The following is a 16,778-nucleotide window of genomic DNA, read 5'->3' on the forward strand; positions in this document are numbered from 1 at the left end:
GCATCATGTTGTTTTGGTCTGATCGTCATCTTTGCATAGGCTGCCGTGTGTTGATCTGTTGCATTGCATAACATTTGTTTATTTTTCTCTGTTTGTTGTGGTCTGTTTTCTCTGCATTGCATAGCTTATGCATTTGATTTTACTAAGCACCGATAGTCATGTTTCATTAGCTGCATATCATTCCTTTCATCCATATCATTTGCATATCAGTCATTGCATTAACAATATGATATGAAATAAGTATAAGCACTAATAGTCACTGCATATTAGCCATTGCATCTGCATATTAGTACGGCATCATTGCATTGTGTTCATCCAGTGCATCAGCATCTCTGTGAGCTTCGATTCGATTTGCAATGAAAACTAGCAGCTGATGTGCATCTGCTGTAGCCGCATCCTAGATCTTTATCAAATTCCTGTATGCAGTTTCCTTGTTCCTTTGTGTAGAACAGTCTCCGGTTCAGCTGCATTTCATTTCACTTCTCATTTCCGGCATCACATATCATGCTATTTCATTTGCATATGCATATTTTTTAGTGCATCTTAATAGTATATTTCTTAGTCAGTTGCACCTACTGCATTTCATAGTATGTTTTTTTTTGTTTAGCTGAACGATCTGCAATATCATGTTAATTCATTGTGTCTTATTCATTGATAATCTGCATATTTGATATTTTGCATTTTAGTTCATTTTACATTTTAGTTTTACATCTTTGTCGCATTCTTTGCTTATTGCCATTGCATCTTGTGAAGTTACATTCATACTTTAGCAGCATATTCTCTATTCTTGCATTTGTAGCTATCATCATTAAGCACATTTTCGTATTAGTATAGTGTAGTACATTTTTTCTTTTGCTGCCTTATGTGTTTTTGTATTGTGCAGGAAAGCGCAGAGCGAATATAAGCAAGCGGGATACGTGGTGACGCGTGTCTGACATGCGACATGAGGCATGAGCGTAGAAGACACCTTTTGTTTTTCTTTTAGAATTTAGGAATTCAATTCAATTTTTGGGTTTGTAATAAAATCATTTTAAACCCTCTGCGTAGGGTAAACATTGGATGCAATAGTTAAATAATTTTATTTTTCTCGTACTTTTCCATTTTGACAATAAAGCGTAGTTTAGTTGCTTGGTTGAATACAAAGTATTTCCCGTTCCGTGAGTTCGACCCGGTCTATACCACTTGTGAGAACCGGTTTTATATTTGTCGGTTTTCACATTGCTCTCAATTAAAAAACATTTTCTCAAAAAGAAAGGACATCAACATCGATCACAGATTTGTTGGTGTAATAATCTTATGGTGAAAGAACCTTGTGGACTTCTTCTAAGAAGGCACTATTTTATTTTTCATCTTTTACTCTTGGACAGCGTTTGTATCAATCCTCAGAATCCAAGGATATGTCTGGATAACACCGAACATCCTAATCAAGAAATCAAGAGCATAGTCAGAAATATCATAAATATTTTGAAAATATTGTGATTATATATATGGAACGGCATAACAGTGGAGGCCCTTTTCCTTCGGACGTGATGTCAGACGCACGTGCACCCCTTGATCGCTTCCACTGCTTTTTTGTGCAAAAGGAGCTTTAGCAGCATTCTTTACTGCCGCTAAAGCCCCATCAGTTATAATGTGTTATAACTGAATGGAATGCCGCTAAAGCTCATTTTTGGGCAAATTTTTTTTGAACTACTGATCACACGTCCGCTATTGTCGGACGGGACCCTTCCCTTCCCTGGCCAAGATTATCTTGAGAGCGAGATGTGTGAGTATGATCAAGAGATCCAAGGATTTGTAAATTTTCTTTAGCATACAAAAACTAGTGCACACTCATGCGTCTAGTTCTAGGTTCTCAATGTTGTCTGGGCCCTTTCATCATATCAAAGCGTGGAAATTCTGACCACCTACTTAAAATGCATGCTTGTAATCACCATGTTCTTTATTTCACTTTAATAAAATTTTCTTTTCGTGTAAGCTAATAATATTCTTGTTGGCAATATAAAATTTATTTAATTATTGCATTTTTTTGTGTGACAAGGGTGACTAAAGTGTCGCCATGTTCCAAGGCAAGGCACATAATGGAAGCATGCACTACTTTTCAAGCATGGGTGCCATTCCTTGCCCCCATTCTATATATTTCTTAAAAAACCATTAAGTACTAATAATTGTCTTGATGATAAAGTTTTGATTCTGTGATGTTACTCATGAGCGCGGTAATGGGTGGCATTTGGGTACCATTCAGGATCACACTTTTTAATTTGCTTGAGATTCATAATCACATGGGTCTCATGTAATTTTGAATCTCAAGCAAATTAGAAGTGACTCTTATTTGCGACTTTCACTTTCTCACAGCTTAACTTTTTATATTCGGCTGCTTATACAAATCAGATTTACTTTTATCATTTAAATGAGAAAGAAAATCAGAATGACCCAACCCAGCGTGCTCTTCATGAGAAAGTGAATCTCACACAAATAAGTTTTACTTTCTAAATCTCAATTTTGCGGTTTGTGTCAACTTATTTTCATGAAATTTGTTTTTGAGGTTATGTGCCAAAAAAGTTTTATGTTTAATTACTTTTAAAGTAATATTTAGATGAGATATTCACTTTGTCATTCGATACAACCAAACACATGGGTATGTGAAACCTTAAAACTGATGCATGTTTATTGTATACAAAACGGGTTGAATCTGGATCCTAAAAAGGATCCAACTAGAAGAGTTTCAGCTCTCATATAAACAGATGCATTCCTTTTCCACGACTAGGTGCAGCTTTACCATGCATAACTATATCTTAATGGACTTATCCAACCTACATACAGAATTAGAACTGATAACTAATTTAAGTCATTTCTGTGATAAGATATAAGATCCAACTGGATCTGAACCTAATCCAAACCAGTCCCTAATCATGATGGAGCAATGGCCGGATCAACATGGCGAGGCTGCTCAATGCCACAAATCTTGTTATTCGGATTTTTTTGGCAAGGAAAAAGGATCTTGAGATACAAATTAAAATGTTTGTATTTTTAAAAGATTCTCCGTGTATATATATAAAATTTAACAAGATGAACAAAATATAGAAGCCCCTAAAGTAAAAAGAACATAGAAAAATAAAAACTGTTAACATCTTGATATTTTGAAAATGGTAACATTCTTAAAATATCGTGATTCTTTTAGGATTAGCTTACTCGTTCAATATATTGCAATAAAATTGTGGTACTTTCTGACTACCATAGAGCTCCTTTACAAATATCATGATATTTGTTCAATGTAGAACATTAAGATATGTTGCTTTCTAGTTTATTAGAGAAAAGTCAAAGCAAATTGGGCCTCTTATGGTTGACCATCTTGTTCAAGGTTAGACCTGCATCATTAATTGGAAAAAAAAATTATCCTTTTTTTAAAAGGATAACACCAAGCAAGCTTTTTCACGTGGTAGGATCCACGGCCTACTCTCCCCCCTTTATCCTGCTTTAATTTATTATGAAATGATGGGAAAATATATCGTTAAAATGGAAAATCAATAGTTGGAATGTTATCTAGCACTCATCTAAAGAGTTTTTTTTTTTTAGGATGAAAGAAAATGCACTTATCTGGAGCGTTAATTGCATGGAATAGGACGCTCATGATCAGTCTAGAAATACCAGCACGAGCTTGCTTATGGGTAGCATAGTGGCAAATATCGAGAGATTTATGAAAATCTCGTGATAATATCGCGAGATATTGCTTGAAAGTTTAAAATGGCAATTTATCATGAGATTTTTAAAATATCGCAAGATTTATGAATAAACATAAATACCACGATTTAAACATGATATTTATGTTTTAAATGGATATTTATTATGAAAAAACCATGTATTTTTATTTTTAAATATTTTTTTATTAATATTTTGTTATAAAAAATATTTTTTATATTTTAAATTTATTTTTTTATTGCCAAGATTTTGGCAAAAAATGCAAGATTTATGAAAAATTTTCAATTTCTCACAAGGTTTTTTGAAAAACAAGATTTTGCCAAAAAAATGTTTGTCACTATGATGGGTAGGGTTGGTAAATGAGCCAAACGAACCGAACAAGGCATGTTCGGGCTTGGCTCATTTACTAGTGGATTGAACTCGCGGCTCAGCTCATGTTCATGTTTAGCCGAGCTGAGCTCAAGCTCGGCTTGTCCCTGAATGAGATGAGTCAAAACACGAGCTGGCTCATGTAAAAACATTTCTTGTTATTTATATATAGTATATGCATTTTTATATATTATACTTGAAAAAATATATACTTTTTTTTATAAATTACGCTTAATAATTTATATTTTATATATATATATATATATATTTCATTCATCCTTCTTTCTTATATATATTTTATGCATTCTTTTATATATTACATAAAAATATATATATTTTATCTATGCTATCACTATCGAGCCCAGCCGATTATACGAACAGCACGAACGAGTTCGTGATGAACAGAACCGATCCGAGTCACGAGCTGCTCTGCTCGTTTACCAGCCGTACTTATGGGCCCTCGTTCAGTATAACAATATGGTTTTTGCTTCTAGTATCGCATTTCAAGTAAATTACAAAAATCCATCCAACGTATTGGCTATTTGCTGCTGCCTGTCTTGTTGGTTATTTCATTTGACTGCTATTCTTAATTTTTTTTTTCCGAGTTCACGCTTTGGCCTTAGTGTCAATTTGTCCATTATTTAATCAAAGGTTGCTTTGGCCAAAAGGTGGGAATGAGCCATCACACTTGAGAAAGTTGGTCACGAATCAGTCTTGTGACCAACTTTCTCAAGTTTCAAGGGATCCAAGAGCATCCTCAAACGAGCATCACAATCACAAATTACAACTTTCTCATGATTGAAAAAACTTGAGAAAATGATGTGATTGTGATTTGTATTCTTAGAATCTCAAGTGGTATGCCCTAATTTTCCGTCAAAGTTTATTGCTTTGACAAAAAAAAAAGAAAAGATATTTTTTTATCAGCAAAAACTAATAAGAAATTTTAAGAAAAAAACACGTTGTAAATGTAATAATCGAATATTTGGTTTCTTTTTACACATAGCTGATAAACTGGATGTCTTTGGATAATTTTAACACATGAAATTAAGCAGCTTTTTCAACGGCGATTAAGTGTAGGAAAGAGTGCGAAAACATCAAGTGCAATATGATTGCACAAATATTTGTGCATCACCTGATCACCCTCCATCTTGAGGACAGGGCCTGTCAGTTGTGGGACCCAAGGCATGATGGATGGCAATCAGGTGCTTAATGCAGAAATTTTGTGGCATGGGATTGCACCCGATCTGGACTCGGAAAGAGTACGAAGGATAAAGACAGTTCCCATTTGGGGCGGGTATTTGAAATCCAAGGCTCCAAGCCCAACCAAAAAAATAGAGAAAATCCCGTGCCTAAACCACGTTTCTTACATGTCAAGATTTTCGGATTCCAGTCCAATCGGCGTCTCTTGTCTGATATGCAATTTGGCAATTTGCTGGATGCAGGGACCGTGTCTGACCGGTTCCTAATTACTCTGAACAAGTTCATGGTCCACATCAGTTAAGGTTCCATTCTCATGAGCATCGCGACTCTGTACAAGCCAATGCGTAGCACAGGCCCCAGGGGAAGGGGTCCTAGGCTCGGAGGAAGGCTGAGCCATCACGACCAGGTCTTTGTGCTGGGTGCGGTTTTTTTTGGGTTATAAATTCAAAAAAGTTCATGATCCAGATGACGAGTTTGGTAAAATATGGACTGGATCTTAACCAGGCCCTATCAATTGACAGCTGTATAATCATTTAGACACCAAAGAAATGTAAACAGGTTGGACTCGCGTAAGACGATGGTTAGATATAATCAGATATAGGTCACTCAAATTTGAACGGGGATGGAGGTAGCAGGTAGTCTACACCAAATCCTTTAGTTTTTTGATGATGGGGAACCTTCCTATGAATACAAATCACTTAATGGGTCCGCCTCCCTACGAAGTAAACCGCTGAACCCTGGCAGTCCACCAACTCTCATGCCTTACGAGCTTACACTGAATCTGAATCAAAGGATGCAAATGGACCACATCCATCCAGGATAGAGGTTTTGCAATTTTGGTTCTGCATTTCCACCTGATCCGACTCCCCCATGTATTTAGCTATCCTGGATCCGAACCATTTGCATCCCGATCTGGATCCTACTAAAGTATATATCCTACTTGATACACGATTATAAGCAAAGAATTTATAGCTCTTGTTGGAATTTGGGTTAAACTAGAACTGGACTGCAATTTCGGATGCAAGAATATTGAAATGGAATTAATCCCTAGTATTGGTAGTCAGATTAAAATATGGCTTTCTTTACTGGGTAAATGCTGAACAGACTCAGAGTCAGTTTGAGATCCAATCCAAATATGAAAAGTTTACATCTTTAGACACGCTGTTTGCAAGAGAGCAGGTGATCTGCCAAACACGTTAACAACATAGGACTACAAACTGGCACGTTAACGCCTAAACTAGTATTGTTTCATTAAATAATTTGAGGCAATGAACTGTAAGACCGTGCAAATTTTTTATAAAAACAAAAAAAAAAATGAAAAAAATAGTAGTTTTGTCCAACTTGGACTTTCAGTTGGATCCTTTTACAGCCATGTATTTTATGTTTTTCTTTTTAAATATTAAAACATTACAGAATTTAAAACACTCAAATCTTTTTTCTCATTTTCTCTCATTCTTTTTATTATTTTGTGCCACGCGACTCACTAGGCAGTTTTGAAAGGAAAAGTGGGGCTCAAAGCAGAATCAAAATGCAAAGAAAAAAATAGAAGAGGAAGAAGGAAACAGGAGGATTCCCACTAGAACAGTTTTTCCAAACTTCTTTCTCCTCCCATCACCCTCACCCCTTTGATTTTTCATTTTCCCACATGTCCCTGTATATGTATGAATTAACCCGAACCCATACTTAGGCTGAGCCTGCATATGACTTGTATGGTCCTATTCCTACCCTATAGAATCTAAGTTAATAAACTTGGCTCATAAAGTTATGAATGGGATTGAGTGAATCAACAATAATTAATAGGCTAGATTGTGGCCAACCTGGCTCATCAATTTTTTTCCACAAGTTGAGGGTTATGTCTGATTTGAGTACCGTTCCTATCAACAGGGGATTAGATTGTCTCACATGCTAGCTAAGTTGGATGACTCACAAGAGGTCGTCTCTAATTCCTTGTTTAGCTGGGTTGTCAAGTCAGATTGACCAAACATGATGTTAAGCAGAGCCATTGGACTCATAGTGGTGAGTCCGGTCTTGGCTAATAAATAGTGATCCAGTAAAACGGACTTACCCAACATGGCCGTTTGGATACATGTGACAACCAAACGGAGTTGTTGTCTGCGTTGTCAAAGATTGCAGCGTTTTATCGTCTGACGAATTCCATATTTCTTTCTTTGGTCCTCGGCCGCCGATCTTTGCTTTTATTCCTTTCCACCGACCTTCCACCGCCCTCTCTCTTTCTCTCAAAAACCAACAAACTCCACCCTCTTCCTGCTACTCTCTCTCTCTCTCTCTATCTCTAAAACCAAAATCTGCTTCGTGCTAATCTCTCTCTCTCTGTTGTAAATACAATACCATAGATTCATCAATGGCGGCGGGCAACAAGTTTGCAACCATGTTAAACAGAAACACATCAAGAATTACAGTAATTCTCGTCTATGCCGTCCTTGAATGGGTGTTAATACTCCTCCTCCTCCTCAACTCCTTCCTCTCTTACCTCATCAGAAAGTTTGCGGCCTACTTCGGCCTCAAACCACCGTGCCCGTGGTGTTCCAGAGTCGACCATGTGTTGGAGCCCGGGAAGGAGGGCAGTCCCTATATCGATGCGGTCTGTGAGGCGCATGCCAGGGAGATCTCCAGATTGGGGTACTGCTTGAAGCACGGGAGGCTGGTGGAGGCTTCCCAGACGTGCGAAGATTGCTCCCTGGCGAGAGGGTGCCCGCAGGGGAGCGTGATCGCCTCCGTCTCTCTGGTCGCACAGATTGATGATGGGGATGACAAGGAATTGAAGTGCTGTTGTTGTGGTGATGCCTTAAACGATGGCTTCTATTCCAAGTATTTCTTGAAAAGGGGGTTCTTTAAGCCACCATGGGACTTTTTGGGCGATACCCACAAAGAGACTTCTCTTGTGGGGGAAGATGAAGATGAAGAAGAAGAAAGAAAGAAAAGTGATGCTGGTGAAGATGGTGATGATGTTGATGAAAATGATGATGGTGGTGATGATAAAGATGATGGTGGTCAGGAAGCGGAGGAGGAGGAGCAGGAGGAAGTGGTTGTGGTGGTTGGGAAGGAGGAGGAGGAGGAGAGGGTGGTTGATGAGTCGTTTGAGAAAGCAACGAAAGGTAGCGTATTGGTTTCTGCTATTGATGATTATTCTTGTGATGTTATGTACTTGGGTATGAAGGATTCTTGTGATTGTGAACGCCTTGTTCCTGTCGAGATTATTGATTCTATCACAGAACGGAATGTGTTGGAGAATAAGGTAACGGGCATCCAGGAGTCTGATGATGCTCATTTGCATCTGTTGGACAGCCTTGATGTTGATTTCCGGAGTGTGTGTTCGGAGAACGAACCAACAACACATTCTCGAGAGTTTTTATCGATTTTGGATTTATACGGCGCTGCGGTAGAGAATTGCGCAACCCCGTTCGCGGATTTGAACGATAGCGCGGAAACGATTGGCATGAGGGATGAATCAGGTGGCATGGCTATTCCTGAACAAACTGATGGTGTTCATGAAGGGGAAGACTTGGTTCAAGTCCTACCGAGCAATGATCGAACCACCGGTAAGCGAAAGAGAAGTTAAATTTCTAGATGCCTTGTTTACTCTGTTATGCATTTCTATAGATTTTTGTGGAATTGAGCTCACATGCTGTTTCAAACACCACCAGAAACCAAAGAAACTGTTGATATCCAAGAAAAGTCTGTGAGCTTCCATGATGAAGATGAAGGGGTCAATGGATGTACAGAGATCCCCTTGTCTACATTCTCACATGATGATGGCAATGATGATGCCCAAAAGGATGGTGTTTCCAGTGTTCTGCAAGTTGAGGAAGATCGAGGTATATGGATTTCCTCTTCTATCAATAGTTTCCTTTCCTCTTTTTTTTTCGTCCTTTGAGAGATGAAAATCAGATACAGTTTTCCAATATACAGGGCTAGAACAAACAAGAGAATCTGCCATGGATGAAGTAGACGGCTGCTATGCGTCTGAAACATTATGTGTGATTGAGAAGATGGAAGAAAGGATGAAACAGTTGTCCCTTGATTCTGAATTCAATGAGATGGAGGAAGAGAAAGCACCTGACACGCCCACCTACATAGAAGGCATCCATTCTTTGAGCAAAAGGTTGATGATTGAAAGGAAAGAGTCAGGAACAGAGTCTTTGGATGGGAGTGTCATAAGTGAGACCGAAGGTGGTGAGGCTGTGGTAATCGAGCGACTGAAGGCAGCTCTGAGAGCGGAAAGGAGGAATTTTAATACTTTATACGCTGAGTTGGAAGAAGAAAGGAGCGCTGCAGCTATTGCAGCTAACCAGACTATGGCTATGATAACACGTCTGCAAGAGGAGAAGGCTGCAATGCAAATGGAAGGCCTTCAATACCAGAGGATGATGGAGGAGCAATCTGAGTATGACCAAGAGGCACTGCAGCTTCTGAATGAGCTCATGGTGAAGAGGGAGAAAGAGAAGCAAGAGCTTGAGAGGGAATTGGAGTTGTACCGGAAGAAGGTACTGCATTATGAGGCCAGAGAGAGAAGGATGAGGAAGATGAAGGCTAGTGAAAATGGTGTTGGCCATCTCTTGAATCATCCAGCGGGGAAGAACTCGATGTCATCTGCATCTTCTAGTGCAGGGGATAGTGACGAACTCTCTATGGATTTTAATGATGGGGATGACTGTTCCGATAGCATCTTGGAGAGCAACCAGAACACCCCTGCTGAAGCTGTTCGGAATTTGAGCAGTGGGCATGAGAACACCAAGCAGCAGACTACTCTTGATGAGTCTCTTGCTGATTTCGAGGGGGAAAGGCTTTCCATTCTAGAGCAGCTCAAGGCATTGGAAGAGAAGCTTCTCACGTTGTCTGATGAAGAAAGCGAAAGCACTATGACAATGAATCACATTACTGGTAATCCAAATGTGGTGGTTCCTGAAGAATCGTTTGAGACAATCATCGGAAATGAAAATCTAGCAGTACATTGTAAAGAGACTGGTGAGAAAGATGAATTGTGTGGTGAAAATGCAGATTTGGTTGTGAATGGTACCCCAGATGACCTCGTCTACAACGGGAATCATCCTACTCACACGACATATGTTGGTCCTAAACCAAGACGACTACTTCCTCTCTTCGATGCCACAAGTTGCGAAAATGGAGACGAGGAACAAGAAGAGGAGGCAGGTTTTCCTCATTCAGATATCCAGCTCTGTAAACATGTAGCCATTGAAGAGGAGGTAGAAGAGGTCTACGAGAGATTACAAACACTTGAAGCAGATGGGGAGTTCTTAAAGCACTGTATCAACTCACTCAAGAAGGGAGACAAGGGGATAGATCTGCTTCAGGAGATACTACAACATCTGCGTGATCTAAGGGCTGTTGAACTACGGGCAAGAAATCTTGGCGATGCTACGCCTTTATAAATCTATATATCGGTACTATCCTCATTCTTATCTCTGGCATACTATTAAGAAATCCATTTGCATCATCTGTTGTAGTACATAGTAACATGATATTTTGCAACCATATTGGAAATGTTACAACATGAATCCATGTAGCTGTGAATCAATTCATCGCATGTGTAGATGGTTTCAATTGTTTGATAAATTTTGTTTGTATTGATTGATGCAGGTTGGTGAAACGTCCAAAAGTATGAAGTATGAAGTAATTCTCAATGATGGTAGAGTAGCAAGAAAGGGAAGGTGAGGTTCAGATTGGGGGCCTCAAAGAGGCGATCTTTCTTGCCTCCTCTCAATGTCAGTTGTACCTGTCACCAGAGTTTTTTTCTTTTTCTTTTTATATTTTATTGGAGCCCGAGTTTTTGTTGGGTTTTCTTGTGGGGACCCACCCACCTTTCAGGGTGAAAGGTGAATTATGAGACATGTGGGGATTGGTTAGGCCATCCACCCTGTGTCTAGCTTGGTGGAATCCTGGCTTTCATAGCTGGAAAACTGCCAAAGATTCCAGTGCCAGTTTATACAATTAGACCAAACAGTTAGGCTTTTTCCCCTTTGTTTTTAGTTTGTTGAGTGTAAAAAGAGGAGAGAGGGCATTTCCTCTTGATGTGGGTTTTGGTTACTTTATGTTACAGTGTTGTTTTTTCATGGCCTCTGGCTCCTTGGATTGTTCTGCTGTCAACTGTTCTCCTCTGGGGAGAGCTAAATTTGTATGGAAGTATCATTGTGGGTCAACTTTCTGTAAAAAAAAGGTCCTATTCATTTTTTGTGTAACAGTGTTTGTTGTTTTTTTCTGGCTGCCTACGTAATGTTTCGCTACTCCCCTACCGAATTTAATCAAAGATGGATCAATGAATTAATCAGGTAATATATTGGGATCCTTTTTCTTCACATTCAGGATCAACCGATTCCATGAATCTTTGGGTTTCTTGATGCCAGGTAGTTGATGTTATCATACTATTAATCAGTGACCAGTCATAGTGACAAACGTTTTTATCGGTAATTTCTCGTTTTTCAAAAACTCGCAATAAATTGAAAAAAAATCCATAAATCTTGCGTTTTTTTTTTCAGCAAAATCTCGGCAATAAAAAAATTAATTAAAAATATAAAAAATATTTTTTATAAGAAAATATTAATAAAAAATATTTAAAAATAAAAATACACGATTTTTTTGTGCCATTTAAAATGTAAATATCATGTTTAAATTGTGGTATTTATGTTTTTTTATAAATCTCATGATATTTTCTGAATCTCGCAAGAAATTGCCGTTTTAAATTTCAGGTAATTTCTTGATATATTATGGCAAGATTTTCATAAATCTCGTGATATTTGTTGCACGGGCAGGGATGGAGGATATGAAATGGGGAATGAACCAGGAAAGTGAAAACCAAAAATCAAAACCCATGGGGATAAAGGTGAAGGTGGGGGTGGGGGTGGGGGTGGAGGTGAATTTAGTTTTTTCCTTTCCTCGTTTCTCATTATTATAATTATTAATATATTTTTAATATATATATATATATATCCAACCTAGATCTCATAATAAAGTTTCAGATCTGGTTTGAAAATGAGACCCTGTGACACTGGGTATGCTGAAAACAGGTAGACCTATTGATTTTTAAGTAAAAGAAATGGGTTAGATTAGACACAATTTTAACTCAAACTTAAGTATGTGGTCATCCGGTTCCAACCTATATCCAAATAAAGCCAACCATATTTGTTATGGATCTAACCCAAAATTGTACATAACCAACCCATTATGAAAATACGTGACAGAACTGATTTTGAACTTTCATTCTAGTTTTAGATCAGGACCAACTCAGATCTTCAGTAAAGTTTCAAAACTGGTTAGCAAATGAGACCTTCGTAACATTGGATCCACTGAAAATGACCTATACTTATTGTATTTTCAAGTAAAAAAAAACAGGTCACATTAGACCCAATTCTGACCCACACCTGCTTTCAAACCTATCTGGTTCTAGCTTGGATATGAACAAACCCGAAATTTTACCCAAATTCATATATATGCTATCTAGTATAAAAGTATGGGTCAGATCCATTTATAGATTCAGTTTTTAAAGGTTGGTTCTAGTTTTAGATGTGGATTCAATTCAGGTCTCGCAACAAAATTTTGAATCTGGCTAGAAATGAACAAACCCGAAATTTGACCCAAATTCATATATATGCTATCTAGTATAATTAAAGTATGGGTCAGATCCATTTATAGATTCAGTTTTTCAAGGTTGGTTCTAGTTTTAGATGTGGATTCAATTCAGGTCTCGCAACAAAATTTTGAATCTGGCTAGAAATGAGACCCTATGATTCCGGATGCACTAGAACGGGTTAAACCCATTGATTTTTATGTGAAAAAATGGACCGGTTGGTTGATTTTGACCCAAAACAACCATAGTGCTTATTTGGTTCCTACATGGACCTAACAAAAAAACCATAATTGGCACAATAGACTGTACCATACCATTCGCAATAAGTCGTGTGAGTTTTCTCTAATTAATCTGACCCCATGGATATATGTCCAAGATAATTTATTTATTAAAAAATTTCATTTTGATTAATCCAGCAGTTTGGATATAAAAAATCACGATTTCTTCAATTGTGATTTTGTAGTTAACTGCAGATTATTTATTTTTTAAGCTCTTAATAGCATGGATACACATCATTATTGTTGGATAATCCGTAACATGTTTTCTTACTAAAAAAACCATCTGGACCATATCTATAGGGCTTGATCCACAAAAATCAAAGAAAATATTAAAAAATGATCGATCGGTGGATTCTATTAAATTGTATGGTATTAATGAGTATAGCCATATTTTCTTACACACATACACACGCATGCACGCATATACACGTATATATATATATATATATATATATATATATATATATATATATATATATATATATATATACCTCCTCCTTTTGGGCAAAAGAATTTTTTTTTGGGTGTAAGGAAGATTAGGGTTTTAAGAGCCTTATATCTGGCCATTATATTTCCTCATCTTTCTAGTAGATTTTTCACTCCCCCTTTGCCTGTAAACATAGACTTGAGTGTTCGAACCACATAAATCTTGTGTTTTCTCATGTTTTCTTCTTATATTTATCTCGTATTTTACTTCGTGTTTGTTCATGGTTCGCAAACACTAGTGTTGAGAACCCTAGGTCACGTTGAAAGATGACCTACATGAGCTCTACTTGTTGGTCCATGTATGGTTGCTAGTCTAAGAATTTGCACCATCAAGCTCTGGAATCAAGCCTACCATCCCAACCTCATTGAAAGTTCAACGTGTTTCAAGGTAAGGTTGTTGAAATGCCATGGCACATCTCGGGTTTCACCCTCCTTACACTTCTCAATAATGTGCAGAGACCGCAAACATTCAGGGGTTGAGCCGACAAGGTACTGACTAGTATTGCTTTTAGATATAATACTGGGCCTTGTTTGGGAGACCATGCCAGTTAAGACTTACTTTTGACTAGGCAAGTATTGCCTACATTACTGATTTCAGCTACCAACGACCTCTTGTCAAACAGGAAGTGAGTCAAGTGACTCAAGCCAAGTTTCCTTTTTGTTTTGTGCAAAAGGTTCTCTTGTCATAAGTTTTGGTTGATCTCATTTGGTTTGGAATCACATATTGTTGGACATCAAAAGGGTTATGATAAAAGCAATATCTTGGATAAGCTGAAACAGGTGAAACAAAACCCAAGCTAAGAAAACAAGGATATACGTATTCTGTACAAAAAAAATGAAATACAGAGAAATAGAAGCATGTACCTTGTGTCCCTGCCATGGATTGATGATGGAACTCGGGCGTTTGGGATGCAGCAAAAGAGCCTTCTCCTATAGCTTTTCTTTGCCTTAGGTGAGTCACAACACTTGAATGAGAAAAGTAGAGCAAGGACCCCAACCGTGTAGATGAGAAACTTTTAGGAAAATCTCTTCATGTACACTGCCCTCAACCACACAGGTATACTCATATGATTTTCCGTAACTGACTAACTATTACAGATAAGCCCACGACTCAGTGGGACTTATCGCTACTTCAAATCACGCACATTTGACGTCCATAACTATTAGTTATGGTAAATAGATTCGAATTCAAACTGAACCCAAATGGATCCAATCTGAATCCAAATAACTAACAATCTTCCACTTTGACAAAAATGTGTCATTCCCAAATGATTTGAAATTATAAACTTGAATAGATAGGCCTTAATTCTATTCAGGTCCAATTTATATTGCTTCAACAAAATTTTATTCACATAGATGACTTTATGTAATATAAGTAAAAGAATCAACCTTTATAACAACATGTGATCACATGTACAAAATTGTGTATCTGACTACAATAAAATGGACAAACCCATCCTCTTTACATGTTCAGCATATAATCCCGGGGCCAAACCCTTAATAAGAGGATCTGCAACCATTTCTTTGGTACCAATGTTATCAATACACAAATGTTGATTCTCAGTCCTTTCCTTACAATAAAGTACTTCAATTTCATATACTTGCATGATGTAGTACTTTTGTTGTTGTTGGAAAATGATACAGCGACTTCATTGTCACAATATACCTTAAGTGGTTTCTCAATTGATTCAACCACTTTGAGTTCAGATATGAAGTTCTGCAACCAGATAGCCTGTGACGTCGTCTCAAAAAGTGCAATGAATTCAGACTCCATGGTGTGCGCAACAGTAGTTGATTGCTTTGCACTCCTCCAAGAAATGGCACCACCAACAAGAATGAAGATATATCCTATTGTAGACTTTCTACTATCAGGACATCCTCCAAGATCAGCATTCGAATAGCCAATCACTTCAAGGTGCTCTGATCTCCTGTAGGTCAACATATAATCTTTTGTCCCTTGCAAATACTGCATGACCTTATTTGCACCTATCCAGTGGGCATGTCCTGGATTCGATTGAAATCTGGCAAGAACCCCAACTGCATAAGATATGTCAAGTTGGGTGCAGGTCTGCGCATATTGCAAGCTACCAACAACTGAAGCATATGGTATTTGGTTCATGAGTGCCTTATCTTCTTCAGTTTGAGAACAATCTTTGAGGCTTATTTTATCCCCTTTAAGTATGGGTGCCGTAATAGGAGAACAATTCTCCATCCTATACTTTCTGAGAATTTTATTTATATAGGTTTTTTGAGAGAGGCCTAAGACACCTTTTGCTTTATCTCGATGGATCTCTATGCCGAGAACAAAAGCAACCTCTCTCATGTCTTTCTTCTCAAAATGAAGGAAAAGAAACTCTTTGGTTTCTGTGAGCATGACCTTATCGTTTGTTGCAAGTAATATGTCATCTACATATAATACCATGATTAAGAACTTACTCCCACTTGTCTTGAGGAACACACATCGATCAATGATGTTTTCTGTAAATCTAAAAGTCAAAATAACTTCGATAAATTTAATGTACCATTAGCGAGAGGCATGTTTAAGTCCATATAATGACTTATTTAACTTGCAAACCAAACATTCAGACTCACCTTTAGAGAAACCTTAAGGTTGATCCATGTAAACATCCTCATCAAGTTCACCATTTAGGAAAGTTGTTTTTACATCCATTTGGTGTAGCTCTAAATCTAAATGAGCTACAAGGGCAAGTATAATCCGTATTGATTCTTTAGTTGAGAGAGACGAATATGTCTTACTATAGTCAATGCCCTTCAATTGGGTAAAACCTTTTGCAACAAACCTTGCTTTATACTTATCAACATTACCTTTGGAGTTTCTTTTGGTCTTAAAGACCCATTTACACCTAACGGGTTTGACTCCCTTAAGTAATGTAACAAGATCCCTCACTTCATTTTTGGCCATAGAGTCTAGCTCTTTTTTCATGGTCAAAATCCAAAGTGAGGATTGCTTACTTTCAACAGCTTCCATAAATGTCGTGGGATCATCATTTATGAGATTTACGGGCTCTTGTAAATACACCAAATAATCTGAATGAATAGCAGATCTTCTAACTCTAGTGGATCTCTATACAGGTGGAGGTTCCTCATCCTCCTGTATGTACTCTCCAGTATTATCCACTAATGGT

General features: G+C 37.7%; 1 protein-coding gene and 1 pseudogene across 2 annotated transcripts; one reads left to right on the forward strand and one right to left on the reverse strand.

Annotated features, from left to right (window-relative positions):
- The first annotated feature begins 7,541 nt into the window (after positions 1 to 7,541).
- On the forward strand, positions 7,542 to 11,483 carry LOC149841493 (myosin-binding protein 3-like). 2 transcript variants are annotated; one of them, XM_090004817.1, is made up of 4 exons: positions 7,542 to 8,825; positions 8,931 to 9,101; positions 9,181 to 10,688; positions 10,885 to 11,483. In XM_090004817.1, the coding sequence occupies exons 1-3, from the start codon at positions 7,628 to 7,630 to the stop codon at positions 10,674 to 10,676; spliced, it is 2,865 nt and encodes a 954-aa protein (XP_089860943.1). In that variant the 5' UTR covers positions 7,542 to 7,627; the 3' UTR covers positions 10,677 to 10,688; positions 10,885 to 11,483. The 2 variants fall into 2 exon arrangements, with proteins under 2 accessions (XP_089860943.1, XP_089860944.1); XM_090004818.1 differs by having other exon boundaries at positions 9,196 to 10,688.
- LOC149841494 (secreted RxLR effector protein 161 pseudogene) lies at positions 11,148 to 15,844 on the reverse strand (annotated as a pseudogene).
- Between the last annotated feature and the right edge of the window lie 934 nt (positions 15,845 to 16,778).

This window comes from Nuphar pumila, chromosome 4, assembly GCF_984573655.1.
Source record: "Nuphar pumila chromosome 4, dmNupPumi1.hap1.1, whole genome shotgun sequence".
NCBI classification, from domain to species: domain Eukaryota; kingdom Viridiplantae; phylum Streptophyta; class Magnoliopsida; order Nymphaeales; family Nymphaeaceae; genus Nuphar; species Nuphar pumila.

Coding starts and splice junctions, on each gene's coding strand:
- LOC149841493 (XM_090004817.1), top strand. CDS start 7,628: ATGGCGGCGGGCAACAAGTTTGCAACCATGTTAAACAGAAACACATCA. Junction 8,826..8,930: donor GAGCAATGATCGAACCACCG/GTAAGCGAAAGA, acceptor AAACACCACCAG/AAACCAAAGAAACTGTTGAT. Junction 9,102..9,180: donor GCAAGTTGAGGAAGATCGAG/GTATATGGATTT, acceptor AATCAGATACAG/TTTTCCAATATACAGGGCTA.